General features: G+C 59.9%; 1 protein-coding gene across 1 annotated transcript in view; it reads right to left on the bottom strand.

The window, feature by feature from the left end:
* ABCB8 (ATP binding cassette subfamily B member 8) overlaps positions 1 to 16,522 on the bottom strand; it is a gene marked incomplete at its 5' end in the record, with an annotated part of 78,463 nt that overhangs the window by 21,475 nt on the left and 40,466 nt on the right. Inside the window, 2 exons of the mRNA XM_075580488.1 lie at positions 1,501 to 1,751; positions 1,970 to 2,117. Coding sequence (XP_075436603.1) covers positions 1,501 to 1,751; positions 1,970 to 2,117 — 399 coding nt within the window. The remainder of the gene's footprint in view (positions 1 to 1,500; positions 1,752 to 1,969; positions 2,118 to 16,522) is intronic.

The following is a 16,522-nucleotide window of genomic DNA, read 5'->3' on the forward strand; positions in this document are numbered from 1 at the left end:
CGGGACACACAGAGTGCGAGGAGGCGGGACACACAGAGTGAGGACGTGGGACACACAGTGCGAGGAGGCGGGACACACACAGTGCGAGGAGGTGGGACACACACAGTGCGAGGAGGCGGGACACACAGAGTGCGAGGGGGCGGGACACACAGAGTGCGAGGGGGCGGGACACACAGAGTGCGAGGAGGTGGGAGACACAGAGCGCGAGGAGGCGGGACACAGAGTGCGAGGAGGCGGGACACACAGAATGCGAGGAGGCGGTACACACAGAGTGAGGAGGCGGGAGACACAGAGCGCGAGGAGGCGGGACACAGAGTGCGAGGAGGCGGGACACACAGAATGCGAGGAGGCGGGACACACAGAGTGAGGAGGCGGGAGACACAGAGCGCGAGGAGGCGGGACACAGAGTGCGAGGAGGCGGGACACACAGAATGCGAGGAGGCGGTACACACAGAGTGCGAGGGGGCGGGACACACAGAGTGCGAGGGGGCGGGACACACAGAGTGCGAGGAGGCGGGAGACACAGAGCGCGAGGAGGCGGGACACAGAGTGCGAGGAGGCGGGACACACAGAATGCGAGGAGGCGGGACACACAGAGTGCGAGGAGGCGGGACACACAGAATGCGAGGAGGCGGGACACAGTGCGAGGAGGCGGGACACACAGAGTGCGAGGAGGCGGGACACACAGAGTGCGAGGAGGTGGGACACACAGAGTGCGAGGAGGCGGGACACAGTGCGAGGAGGTGGGACACACAGAGTGCGAGGAGGCGGGACACACAGAGTGCGAGGGGGCGGGACACAGAGTGCGAGGAGGCGGGACACACAGAGTGCGAGGAGGCGGGACACAGTGCGAGGAGGCGGGACACAGTGTGAGGAGGTGGGACACAGTGCGAGGAGATGAGACAGTGCGAGGAGGTGGGACACAGTGCGAGGAGGTGGGACACAGTGCGAGGAGGTGGGACACAGTGCGAGGAGGTGGGACAGTGCGAGGAGGTGGGACACACAGAGTGAAGGGGGCGGGACACAGAGTGCGAGGAGGCGGGACACACAGAGTGCGAGGAGGCGGGACACAGTGCGAGGAGGCGGGACACAGTGTGAGGAGGTGGGACACAGTGCGAGGAGATGAGACAGTGCGAGGAGGTGGGACACAGTGCGAGGAGGTGGGACACAGTGCGAGGAGGTGGGACACAGTGCGAGGAGGTGGGACAGTGCGAGGAGGTGGGACACAGTGCGAGGAGGTGGGACAGTGCGAGGAGGTGGGACACAGTGCGAGGAGGTGGGACACAGTCCGAGGAGGTGGGACACAGTCCGAGGAGGTGGGACACAGTCCGAGGAGGTGGGACACAGTCCGAGGAGGTGGGACACAGTCCGAGGAGGTAGGACACAGTGCGAGGAGGTGGGACCGCTCGTAAAATGATCATCTCCATCATCAAAGTACAATACATTGCTTTGTCCAGGTCAGTCCTCCTAAAGCAAAGTGGTTTGGGAGTGGGCACTCACCTCGGCCACACGGCCCTCGGACAGAACCACGATGAGGTCGGCTCCAGCGATGGTGCTGAGTCGGTGAGCGATGACCAGCACGGTGCGGCCACAGGTGGCCCGGTCCAGAGCTAACTGCACGGCTCGCTCGGACTCGGAGTCCAGTGCACTCGTAGCCTCGTCCAGGATCAGGATGCTGGGGTCCTTCACCAGGGCGCGGGCGATGGCCACGCGCTGCTTCTGTCCCCCAGAAAGGGTGACCCCACGCTCACCTTCAAATGGGAGAGGAGGGAAGAACAAATGAAATGGAGGCAAGGAAAGAGATGAAGGAAGAAAGGAATGGGGTCGGAAAGAGGGAGGGACGGGAACGACCGAACACGGGAGAGAGAAGCAGAGAACAGAAAGGGAGTAAAAGAAAACCGAAGTAGCAGAGGAGGAGGAGGGGTGTGACGGATAAAAAGGGCGTGCGGTGATGAGGAGAGGGTCTCACCCAGCACGGTGTTGTATCCCTCGGGGAAGCTGCGGATGAAGAGGTCCGCGTTGGCCTGTTTTGCAGCTGCGTAGACTTCAGAGTCGCTGGCATCTGGCTTTCCAAACCGAATGTTTTCCATGATGCTCGTCCCGAACAGCACAGGCTCCTGGGAAATACAGCCCATTACAGCACAGGCTCCTGGGAAATACAGCCCATTACAGCACAGGCTCCTGGGAAATACAGCCCATTACAGCACAGGCTCCTGGGAATTACAGCCCATTACAGCACAGGCTCCTGGGAATTACAGCCCATTACAGCACAGGCTCCTGGGAAATACAGCCCATTACAGCACAGGCTCCTGGGAAATACAGCCCATTACTGCACAGGCTCCTGGGAAATACAGCCCATTACTGCACAGGCTCCTGGGAAATACAGCCCATTACAGCACAGGCTCCTGGGAAATATACAGCCCATTACAGCACAGGCTCCTGGGAAATACAGCCCATTACAGCACAGGCTCCTGGGAAATACAGCCCATTACAGCACAGGCTCCTGGGAAATACAGCCCATTACAGCACAGGCTCCTGGGAAATACAGCCCATTACAGCACAGGCTCCTGGGAATTACAGCCCATTACAGCACAGGCTCCTGGGAAATACAGCCCATTACAGCACAGGCTCCTGGGAAATACAGCCCATTACAGCACCGGCTCCTGGGAAATACAGCCCATTACAGCACAGGCTCCTGGGAAATACAGCCCATTACAGCACAGGCTCCTGGGAAATACAGCCCATTACAGCACAGGCTCCTGGGAAATACAGCCCATTACAGCACAGGCTCCTGGGAATTACAGCCCATTACAGCACAGGCTCCTGGGAATTACAGCCCATTACAGCACATACTCCTGGGAAATACAGCCCATTACAGCACAGGCTCCTGGGAAATACAGCCCATTACAGCACAGGCTCCTGGGAATAACAGCCCATTACAGCACAGGCTCCTGGGAAATACAGAGCATGGGGGGGACTGGCAGACACGCCCATTACAGCACAGGCTCCTGGGAAATACAGCCCATTACAGCACAGGCTCCTGGGAAATACAGCCCATTACAGCACAGGCTCCTGGGAAATACAGCCCATTACAGCACAGGCTCCTGGGAATTACAGCCCATTACAGCACAGGCTCCTGGGAAATACAGCCCATTACAGCACAGTCTCCTGGGAATTAATGAGCATGGGGGGGAGGGGGGGGACTGGCAGACACGCCCATTACAGCACAGGCTCCTGGGAATTACAGAGCATGGGGGGTACTGGCAGACACGCCCATTACAGCACAGGCTCCTGGGAATTACAGAGCATGGGGGGGACGGGGACTGGCAGACACGCCCATTACAGCACAGGCTCCTGGGAAATACAGAGCATGGGGGAGACGGGTACTGGCAGACACGCCCATTACAGCACAGGCTCCTGGGAAATACAGAGCATGGGGGGGACGGGGACTGGCAGACACGCCCATTACAGCACAGGCTCCTGGGAATTACAGAGCATGGGGGGGACTGGCAGACACGCCCATTACAGCACAGGCTCCTGGGAATTACAGAGCACGGGGGGGAGGGGCGGACTGGCAGACACGCCCATTACAGCACAGGCTCCTGGGAATTACAGAGCATGGGGGGGACTGGCAGACACGCCCATTACAGCACAGGCTCCTGGGAATTACAGCAGGGGGGGACTGGCAGACACGCCCATTACAGCACAGGCTACTGGGAATTACAGAGCATGGGGGGGACTGGCAGACACGCCCATTACAGCACAGGCTCCTGGGAATTACAGAGCATGGGGGGGACTGGCAGACACGCCCATTACAGCACAGGCTCCTGGGAATTACAGAGCATGGGGGGGACTGGCAGACACGCCCATTACAGCACAGACTCCTGGGAATTACAGAGCATGGGGGGGACTGGCAGACACGCCCATTACAGCACAGGCTCCTGGGAATTACAGAGCATGGGGGGGACTGGCAGACACGCCCATTACAGCACAGGCTCCTGGGAATTACAGAGCATGGGGGGGACTGGCAGACACGCCCATTACAGCACAGGCTCCTGGGAATTACAGAGCATGGGGGGGACTGGCAGACACGCCCATTACAGCACAGGCTCCTGGGAATTACAGAGCATGGGGGGGACTGGCAGACACGCCCATTACAGCACAGGCTCCTGGGAATTACAGAGCATGGGGGGGACTGGCAGACACGCCCATTACAGCACAGGCTCCTGGGAATTACAGAGCACGGGGGGGACTGGCAGACACGCCCATTACAGCACAGGCTCCTGGGAATTACAGAGCATGGGGGGGGGGGACTGGCAGACACGCCCATTACAGCACAGGCTCCTGGGAATTACAGAGCATGGGGGGGACTGGCAGACACGCCCATTACAGCACAGGCTCCTGGGAATTACAGAGCATGGGGGGGACTGGCAGACACGCCCATTACAGCACAGGCTCCTGGGAATTACAGAGCATGGGGGGGGGGGACTGGCAGACACGCCCATTACAGCACAGGCTCCTGGGAATTACAGAGCATGGGGGGGGGGGGACTGGCAGACACGCCCATTACAGCACAGGCTCCTGGGAATTACAGAGCATGGGGGGACTGGCAGACACGCCCATTACAGCACAGGCTCCTGGGAATTACAGAGCACGGGGGGGACTGGCAGACACGCCCATTACAGCACAGGCTCCTGGGAATTACAGAGCAAGGGGGGGGACTGGCAGACACGCCCATTACAGCACAGGCTCCTGGGAATTACAGAGCATGGGGGGACTGGCAGACACGCCCATTACAGCACAGGCTCCTGGGAATTACAGAGCATGGGGGGACTGGCAGACACGCCCATTACAGCACAGGCTCCTGGGAATTACAGAGCATGGGGGGGGGGGGACTGGCAGACACGCCCATTACAGCACAGGCTCCTGGGAATTACAGAGCACGGGGGGACTGGCAGACACACCCATTACAGCACAGGCTCCTGGGAATTACAGAGCATGGAGGGGACTAGCAGACACGCCCATTACAGCACAGGCTCCTGGGAATTACAGAGCATGGGGGGGGGGGGGACTGGCAGACACGCCCATTACAGCACAGGCTCCTGGGAATTACAGAGCATGGGGGGGACTGGCACACACGCCCATACAGCACAGGCTCCTGGGAAATACAGCCCATTACAGCACAGGCTCCTGGGTATTACAGAGCACGGGGGGGGGGGGGACTGGCAGACACGCCCATTACAGCACAGGCTCCTGGGAATTACAGAGCATGGGGGGGACTGGCAGACACGCCCATTACAGCACAGGCTCCTGGGAATTACAGAGCATGGGGGGTACTGGCAGACACGCCCATTACAGCACAGGCTCCTGGGAATTACAGAGCATGGGGGGGACTGGCAGACACGCCCATTACAGCACAGGCTCCTGGGAATTACAGAGCATGGGGGGGACTGGCAGACACGCCCATTACAGCACAGGCTCCTGGGAATTACAGAGCATGGGGGGGACTGGCAGACACGCCCATTACAGCACAGGCTCCTGGGAATTACAGAGCATGGGGGGGACTGGCAGACACGCCCATTACAGCACAGGCTCCTGGGAATTACAGAGCATGGGGGGGACTGGCAGACACGCCCATTACAGCACAGGCTCCTGGGAATTACAGAGCATGTGGGGGACTGGCAGACACGCCCATTACAGCACAGGCTCCTGGGAAATACAGAGCACAGGGGGGGACTGGCAGACACGCCCATTACAGCACAGGCTCCTGGGAATTACAGAGCATGGGGGGGGGGGGACTGGCAGACACGCCCATTACAGCACAGGCTCCTGGGAATTACAGAGCATGGGGGGGACTGGCAGACACGCCCATTACAGCACAGGCTCCTGGGAATTACAGAGCATGGGGGGGACTGGCAGACACGCCCATTACAGCACAGGCTCCTGGGAATTACAGAGCATGGGGGGACTGGCAGACACGCACATTACAGCACAGGCTCCTGGGAATTACAGAGCATGGGGGGGGGGGGACTGGCAGACACGCCCATTACAGCACAGGCTCCTGGGAATTACAGAGCACGGGGTGACTGGCAGACACGCCCATTACAGCACAGGCTCCTGGGAATTACAGAGCATGGGTTGGGGGGGACTGGCAGACACGCCCATTACAGCACAGGCTCCTGGGAATTACAGAGCATGGGGGGTACTGGCAGACACGCCCATTACAGCACAGGCTCCTGGGAATTACAGAGCATGGGGGGGACTGGCAGACACGCCCATTACAGCACAGGCTCCTGGGAATTACACAGCATGGGGGGGACTGGCAGACACGCCCATTACAGCACAGGCTCCTGGGAAATACAGAGCACAGGGGGGGACTGGCAGACACGCCCATTACAGCACAGGCTCCTGGGAATTACAGAGCATGGGGGGGGGGACTGGCAGACACGCCCATTACAGCACAGGCTCCTGGGAATTACAGAGCACGGGGGACTGGCAGACACGCCCATTACAGCACAGGCTCCTGGGAATTACAGAGCATGGGGGGGACTGGCAGACACGCCCATTACAGCACAGGCTCCTGGGAATTACAGAGCATGGGGGGGACTGGCAGACACGCCCATTACAGCACAGGCTCCTGGGAAATACAGAGCATGGGGGGGACTGGCAGACACGCCCATTACAGCACAGGCTCCTGGGAATTACAGAGCATGGGGGGGACTGGCAGACACGCCCATTACAGCACAGGCTACTGGGAATTACAGAGCATGGGGGGGACTGGCAGACACGCCCATTACAGCACAGGCTCCTGGGAAATACAGAGCATGGGGGGGACTGGCAGACACGCCCATTACAGCACAGGCTCCTGGGAATTACAGAGCATGGGGGGGGGGGGACTGGCAGACACGCCCATTACAGCACAGGCTCCTGGGAATTACAGAGCATGGGGGGGGACTGGCAGACACGCCCATTACAGCACAGGCTCCTGGGAATTACAGAGCATGGGGGGACTGGCAGACACGCCCATTACAGCACAGGCTCCTGGGAATTACAGAGCATGGGGGGGGGGGACTGGCAGACACGCCCATTACAGCACAGGCTCCTGGGAATTACAGAGCACGGGGGGGACTGGCAGACACGCCCATTACAGCACAGGCTCCTGGGAATTACAGAGCATGGGGGGGGGGAACTGGCAGACACGCCCATTACAGCACAGGCTCCTGGGAATTACAGAGCACGGGGGGGGGGGGAACTGGCAGACACGTCCATTACAGCACAGGCTCCTGGGAATTACAGAGCATGGGGGGGGAACTGGCAGACACGTCCATTACAGCACAGGCTCCTGGGAATTACAGAGCATGGGGGGGGACTGGCAGACACGCCCATTACAGCACAGGCTCCTGGGAATTACAGAGCACGGGGGGGACTGGCAGACACGCCCATTACAGCACAGGCTCCTGGGAATTACAGAGCATGGGGGGGACTGGCAGACACGCCCATTACAGCACAGACTCCTGGGAATTACAGAGCATGGGGGGGGGGGACTGGCAGACACGCCCATTACAGCACAGGCTCCTGGGAATTACAGAGCATGGGGGGGGGGGACTGGCAGACACGCCCATTACAGCACAGGCTCCTGGGAATTACAGAGCACGGGGGACTGGCAGACACGCCCATTACAGCACAGGCTCCTGGGAATTACAGAGCATGGGGGGGGGGGGACTGGCAGACACGCCCATTACAGCACAGGCTCCTGGGAATTACAGAGCATGGGGGGGGGGACTGGCAGACACGCCCATTACAGCACAGGCTCCTGGGAATTACAGAGCATGGGGGGGGACTGGAAGACACGCCCATTACAGCACAGGCTCCTGGGAATTACAGAGCATGGGGGGGACTGGCCCACACGCCCATTACAGCACAGGCTCCTGGGAAATACAGAGCACAGGGGGGGACTGGCAGACACGCCCATTACAGCACAGGCTTCTGGGAATTACAGAGCACGGGGGGACTGGCAGACACGCCCATTACAGCACAGGCTCCTGGGAATTACAGAGCATGGGGGGGACTGGCAGACACGCCCATTACAGCACAGGCTCCTGGGAATTACAGAGCACGGGGGGACTGGCACACACGCCCATTACAGCACAGGCTCCTGGGAAATACAGAGCAGGGGGGGGACTGGCAGACACGCCCATTACAGCACAGGCTCCTGGGAATTACAGAGCAGGGGGGGGACTGGCAGACACGCCCATTACAGCACAGGCTCCTGGGAATTACAGAGCATGGGGGGGATGGGGACTGGCAGACACGCCCATTACAGCACAGGCTCCTGGGAATTACAGAGCATGGGGGGGGGGGACTGGCAGACATGCACATTACAGCACAGGCTCCTGGGAATTACAGAGCATGGGGGGGACTGGCAGACACGCCCATTACAGCACAGGCTCCTGGGAAATACAGAGCATGGGGGGGACTGGCAGACACGCCCATTACAGCACAGACTCCTGGGAATTACAGAGCATGGGGGGGACTAGCAGACACGCCCATTACAGCACAGGCTCCTGGGAATTACAGAGCATGGGGGGGACTGGCAGACACGCCCATTACAGCACAGGCTCCTGGGAAATACAGAGCATGGGGGGGACTGGCAGACACGCCCATTACAGCACAGACTCCTGGGAATTACAGAGCATGGGGGGGACTAGCAGACACGCCCATTACAGCACAGGCTCCTGGGAATTACAGAGCATGGGGGGGGGGACTGGCAGACACGCACATTACAGCACAGGCTCCTGGGAATTACAGAGCATGGGGGGGACTGGCAGACACGCCCATTACAGCACAGACTCCTGGGAATTACAGAGCATGGGGGGGACTGGCAGACACGCCCATTACAGCACAGGCTCCTGGGAAATACAGAGCATGGGGGGGACTGGCAGACACGCCCATTACAGCACAGGCTCCTGGGAATTACAGAGCATGGGGGGGACTGGCAGACACGCCCATTACAGCACAGGCTCCTGGAAATTACAGAGCATGGGGGGGACTGGCAGACACGCCCATTACAGCACAGGCTCCTGGGAATTACAGAGCATGGGGGGGACTGGCAGACACGCCCATTACAGCACAGGCTCCTGGGAATTACAGAGCATGGGGGGGACTGGCAGACACGCCCATTACAGCACAGGCTCCTGGGAATTACAGAGCATGGGGGGGACTGGCAGACACGCCCATTACAGCACAGGCTCCTGGGAAATACAGAGCATGGGGGGGACTGGCAGACACGCCCATTACAGCACAGGCTCCTGGGAATTACAGAGCATGGGGGGGACTGGCAGACACGCCCATTACAGCACAGGCTCCTGGGAATTACAGAGCATGGGGGGGGGGACTGGCAGACACGCCCATTACAGCACAGGCTCCTGGGAAATACACAGCAGGGGGGGGACTGGCAGACACGCCCATTACAGCACAGGCTCCTGGGAAATACACAGCAGGGGGGGGGACTGGCAGACACGCCCATTACAGCACAGGCTCCTGGGAATTACAGAGCACGGGGGGGGGGGGGGACTGGCAGACACGCCCATTACAGCACAGGCTCCTGGGAATTACAGAGCATGGGGGGGACTGGCAGACACGCCCATTACAGCACAGGCTCCTGGGAATTACAGAGCATGGGGGGGTACTGGCAGACACGCCCATTACAGCACAGGCTCCTGGGAATTACAGAGCATGGGGGGGGGACTGGCAGACACGCCCATTACAGCACAGGCTCCTGGGAATTACAGAGCATGGGGGGGACTGGCAGACACGCCCATTACAGCACAGGCTCCTGGGAATTACAGAGCATGGGGGGGACTGGCAGACACGCCCATTACAGCACAGGCTCCTGGGAATTACAGAGCATGGGGGGGACTGGCAGACACGCCCATTACAGCACAGGCTCCTGGGAATTACAGAGCACGGGGGGGACTGGCAGACACGCCCATTACGCACAGGCTCCTGGGAATTACAGAGCACGGGGGGGACTGGCAGACACGCCCATTACAGCACAGGCTCCTGGGAATTACAGAGCATGGGGGGGACTGGCAGACACTCCCATTACAGCACAGGCTCCTGGGAATTACAGGGCAGGGGGGGGACTGGCAGACACGCCCATTACAGCACAGGCTCCTGGGAATTACAGAGCATGGGGGGGACTGGCAGACACGCCCATTACAGCACAGGCTCCTGGGAATTACAGAGCATGGGGGGGACTGGCAGACACGCCCATTACAGCACAGGCTCCTGGGAATTACAGAGCATGGGGGGGACTGGCAGACACGCCCATTACAGCACAGGCTCCTGGGAATTACAGAGCATGGGGGGGACTGGCAGACACGCCCATTACAGCACAGGCTCCTGGGAAATACAGAGCATGGGGGGGACTGGCAGACACGCCCATTACAGCACAGGCTCCTGGGAATTACAGAGCATGGGGGGGACTGGCAGACACGCCCATTACAGCACAGGCTCCTGGGAATTACAGAGCATGGGGGGGACTGGCAGACACGCCCATTACAGCACAGGCTCCTGGGAAATACAGAGCATGGGGGGGACTGGAAGACACGCCCATTACAGCACAGGCTCCTAGGAAATACAGAGCATGGGGGGGACTGGCAGACACGCCCATTACAGCACAGGCTCCTGGGAATTACAGAGCATGGGGGGGACTGGCAGACACGCCCATTACAGCACAGGCTCCTGGGAATTACAGAGCATGGGGGGGACTGGCAGACACGCCCATTACAGCACAGGCTCCTGGGAAATACAGAGCAGGGGGGGGACTGGCAGACACGCCCATTACAGCACAGGCTCCTGGGAATTACAGAGCATGGGGGGGGGGGACTGGCAGACACGCCCATTACAGCACAGGCTCCTGGGAAATACACAGCAGGGGGGGGGGACTGGCAGACACGCCCATTACAGCACAGGCTCCTGGGAATTACAGAGCATGGGGGGGACTGGCAGACACGCCCATTACAGCACAGGCTCCTGGGAATTACAGAGCATGTGGGGGGACTGGCAGACACGCCCATTACAGCACAGGCTCCTGGGAATTACAGAGCATGGGGGGGACTGGCAGACACGCCCATTACAGCACAGGCTCCTGGGAAATACAGAGCATGGGGGGGACTGGCAGACACGCCCATTACAGCACAGGCTCCTGGGAATTACAGAGCATGGGGGGGACTGGCAGACACGCCCATTACAGCACAGGCTCCTGGGAATTACAGAGCATGGGGGGGACTGGCAGACACGCCCATTACAGCACAGGCTCCTGGGAAATACAGAGCATGGGGGGGACTGGAAGACACGCCCATTACAGCACAGGCTCCTGGGAAATACAGAGCATGGGGGGGACTGGCAGACACGCCCATTACAGCACAGGCTCCTGGGAATTACAGAGCTTGGGGGGGACTTGCAGACACGCCCATTACAGCACAGGCTCCTGGGAAATACAGAGCAGGGGGGGGACTGGCAGACACGCCCATTACAGCACAGGCTCCTGGGAATTACAGAGCATGGGGGGGGACTGGCAGACACGCCCATTACAGCACAGGCTCCTGAGAATTACAGAGCATGGGGGGGGGGGACTGGCAGACACGCCCATTACAGCACAGGCTCCTGGGAAATACACAGCAGGGGGGGACTGGCAGACACGCCCATTACAGCACAGGCTCCTGGGAATTACAGAGCATGTGGGGGGACTGGCAGACACGCCCATTACAGCACAGGCTCCTGGGAATTACAGAGCATGGGGGGGACTGGCAGACACGCCCATTACAGCACAGGCTCCTGGGAATTACAGAGCATGGGGGGGACTGGCAGACACGCCCATTACAGCACAGGCTCCTGGGAATTACAGAGCACGGGGGGGACTGGCAGACACGCCCATTACGCACAGGCTCCTGGGAATTACAGAGCAAGGGGGGGACTGGCAGACACGCCCATTACAGCACAGGCTCCTGGGAATTACAGAGCATGGGGGGGACTGGCAGACACGCCCATTACAGCACAGGCTCCTGGGAATTACAGAGCATGGGGGGGACTGGCAGACACGCCCATTACAGCACAGGCTCCTGGGAAATACAGAGCATGGGGGGGACTGGCAGACACGCCCATTACAGCACAGGCTCCTGGGAATTACAGAGCATGGGGGGGACTGGCAGACACGCCCATTACAGCACAGGCTCCTGGGAATTACAGAGCATGGGGGGGACTGGCAGACACGCCCATTACAGCACAGGCTCCTGGGAAATACAGAGCATGGGGGGGACTGGAAGACACGCCCATTACAGCACAGGCTCCTAGGAAATACAGAGCATGGGGGGGACTGGCAGACACGCCCATTACAGCACAGGCTCCTGGGAATTACAGAGCATGGGGGGGACTGGCAGACACGCCCATTACAGCACAGGCTCCTGGGAATTACAGAGCATGGGGGGGACTGGCAGACACGCCCATTACAGCACAGGCTCCTGGGAAATACAGAGCAGGGGGGGGACTGGCAGACACGCCCATTACAGCACAGGCTCCTGGGAATTACAGAGCATGGGGGGGGGGGACTGGCAGACACGCCCATTACAGCACAGGCTCCTGGGAAATACACAGCAGGGGGGGGGGACTGGCAGACACGCCCATTACAGCACAGGCTCCTGGGAATTACAGAGCATGGGGGGGGTACTGGCAGACACGCCCATTACAGCACAGGCTTTTGGGAATTACAGAGCATGGGGGGGACTGGCAGACACGCCCATTACAGCACAGGCTCCTGGGAATTACAGAGTATGGGGGGGACTGGCAGACACGCCCATTACAGCACAGGCTCCTGGGAATTACAGAGCATGTGGGGGGACTGGCAGACACGCCCATTACAGCACAGGCTCCTGGGAATTACAGAGCATGGGGGGGACTGGCAGACACGCCCATTACAGCACAGGCTCCTGGGAAATACAGAGCATGGGGGGGACTGGCAGACACGCCCATTACAGCACAGGCTCCTGGGAATTACAGAGCATGGGGGGGACTGGCAGACACGCCCATTACAGCACAGGCTCCTGGGAATTACAGAGCATGGGGGGGACTGGCAGACACGCCCATTACAGCACAGGCTCCTGGGAAATACAGAGCATGGGGGGGACTGGAAGACACGCCCATTACAGCACAGGCTCCTGGGAAATACAGAGCATGGGGGGGACTGGCAGACACGCCCATTACAGCACAGGCTCCTGGGAATTACAGAGCTTGGGGGGGACTTGCAGACACGCCCATTACAGCACAGGCTCCTGGGAAATACAGAGCAGGGGGGGGGACTGGCAGACACGCCCATTACAGCACAGGCTCCTGAGAATTACAGAGCATGGGGGGGGGGGACTGGCAGACACGCCCATTACAGCACAGGCTCCTGGGAAATACACAGCAGGGGGGGACTGGCAGACACGCCCATTACAGCACAGGCTCCTGGGAATTACAGAGCATGTGGGGGGACTGGCAGACACGCCCATTACAGCACAGGCTCCTGGGAATTACAGAGCATGGGGGGGACTGGCAGACACGCCCATTACAGCACAGGCTCCTGGGAATTACAGAGCATGGGGGGGACTGGCAGACACGCCCATTACAGCACAGGCTCCTGGGAATTACAGAGCACGGGGGGGACTGGCAGACACGCCCATTACGCACAGGCTCCTGGGAATTACAGAGCATGGGGGGGACTGGCAGACACGCCCATTACAGCACAGGCTCCTGGGAATTACAGAGCACGGGGGGGACTGGCAGACACGCCCATTACAGCACAGGCTCCTGGGAATTACAGAGCATGGGGGGGACTGGCAGACACTCCCATTACAGCACAGGCTCCTGGGAATTACAGGGCAGGGGGGGGACTGGCAGACACGCCCATTACAGCACAGGCTCCTGGGAAATACACAGCATGGGGGGGAGTGGCAGACACGCCCATTACAGCACAGGCTCCTGGGAATTACAGAGCATGGGGGGGACTGGCAGACACGCCCATTACAGCACAGGCTCCTGGGAATTACAGAGCATGGGGGGGACTGGCAGACACGCCCATTACAGCACAGGCTCCTGGGAATTACAGAGCATGGGGGGGACTGGCAGACACGCCCATTACAGCACAGGCTTCTGGGAATTACAGAGCATGGGGGGGACTGGCAGACACGCCCATTACAGCACAGGCTCCTGGGAATTACAGAGCATGGGGGGGACTGGCAGACACGCACATTACAGCACAGGCTCCTGGGAATTACAGAGGATGGGGGGACTGGCAGACACGCCCATTACAGCACAGGCTCCTGGGAATTACAGAGCATGGGGGGGACTGGCAGACACGCCCATTACAGCACAGGCTCCTGGGAATTACAGAGCATGGGGGGGACTGGCAGACACGCCCATTACAGCACAGGCTCCTGGGAATTACAGAGCATGGGGGGGACTGGCAGACACGCCCATTACAGCACAGGCTCCTGGGAAATACAGAGCATGGGGGGGACTGGAAGACACGCCCATTACAGCACAGGCTCCTGGGAAATACAGAGCATGGGGGGGACTGGCAGACACGCCCATTACAGCACAGGCTCCTGGGAATTACAGAGCATGGGGGGGACTGGCAGACACGCCCATTACAGCACAGGCTCCTGGGAAATACAGAGCAGGGGGGGGACTGGCAGACACGCCCATTACAGCACAGGCTCCTGGGAATTACAGAGCATGGGGGGGGGGGACTGGCAGACACGCCCATTACAGCACAGGCTCCTGGGAATTACAGAGCATGGGGGGTACTGGCAGACACGCCCATTACAGCACAGGCTCCTGGGAATTACAGAGCATGGGGGGGGGGGGACTGGCAGACACGCCCATTACAGCACAGGCTCCTGGGAAATACACAGCAGGGGGGGGACTGGCAGACACGCCCATTACAGCACAGGCTCCTGGGAATTACAGAGCATGGGGGGGGTACTGGCAGACACGCCCATTACAGCACAGGCTCCTGGGAATTACAGAGCATGGGGGGGACTGGCAGACACGCCCATTACAGCACAGGCTCCTGGGAATTACAGAGCATGGGGGGGGTACTGGCAGACACGCCCATTACAGCACAGGCTCCTGGGAATTACAGAGCATGGGGGGGACTGGCAGACACGCCCATTACAGCACAGGCTCCTGGGAATTACAGAGCATGGGGGGGACTGGCAGACACGCCCATTACAGCACAGGCTCCTGGGAATTACAGAGCATGTGGGGGGACTGGCAGACACGCCCATTACAGCACAGGCTCCTGGGAATTACAGAGCATGGGGGGGACTGGCAGACACGCCCATTACAGCACAGGCTCCTGGGAATTACAGAGCACGGGGGGGACTGGCAGACACGCCCATTACGCACAGGCTCCTGGGAATTACAGAGCACGGGGGGGACTGGCAGACACGCCCATTACAGCACAGGCTCCTGGGAATTACAGAGCATGGGGGGGACTGGCAGACACTCCCATTACAGCACAGGCTCCTGGGAATTACAGGGCAGGGGGGGGACTGGCAGACACGCCCATTACAGCACAGGCTCCTGGGAATTACAGAGCATGGGGGGGACTGGCAGACACGCCCATTACAGCACAGGCTCCTGGGAATTACAGAGCATGGGGGGGACTGGCAGACACGCCCATTACAGCACAGGCTCCTGGGAAATACAGAGCATGGGGGGGACTGGAAGACACGCCCATTACAGCACAGGCTCCTGGGAAATACAGAGCATGGGGGGGACTGGCAGACACGCCCATTACAGCACAGGCTCCTGGGAATTACAGAGCATGGGGGGGACTGGCAGACACGCCCATTACAGCACAGGCTCCTGGGAATTACAGAGCATGGGGGGGGGGACTGGCAGACACGCCCATTACAGCACAGGCTCCTGGGAAATACACAGCAGGGGGGGACTGGCAGACACGCCCATTACAGCACAGGCTCCTGGGAATTACAGAGCATGGGGGGGGTACTGGCAGACACGCCCATTACAGCACAGGCTCCTGGGAATTACAGAGCATGGGGGGGGGTACTGGCAGACACGCCCATTACAGCACAGGCTCCTGGGAATTACAGAGCATGGGGGGGACTGGCAGACACGCCCATTACAGCACAGGCTCCTGGGTATTACAGAGCATGGGGGGGACTGGCAGACACGCCCATTACAGCACAGGCTCCTGGGAATTACAGAGCATGTGGGGGGACTGGCAGACACGCCCATTACAGCACAGGCTCCTGGGAAATACACAGCAGGGGGGGACTGGCAGACACGCCCATTACAGCACAGGCTCCTGGGAATTACAGAGCATGGGGGGGACTGGCAGACACGCCCATTACAGCACAGGCTCCTGGGAATTACAGAGCATGGGGGGGGGTACTGGCAGACACGCCCATTACAGCACAGGCTCCTGGGAATTACAGAGCATGGGGGGGACTGG

Source organism: Ascaphus truei (assembly GCF_040206685.1).
Source record: "Ascaphus truei isolate aAscTru1 chromosome 2 unlocalized genomic scaffold, aAscTru1.hap1 SUPER_2_unloc_5, whole genome shotgun sequence".
NCBI lineage: Eukaryota > Metazoa > Chordata > Amphibia > Anura > Ascaphidae > Ascaphus > Ascaphus truei.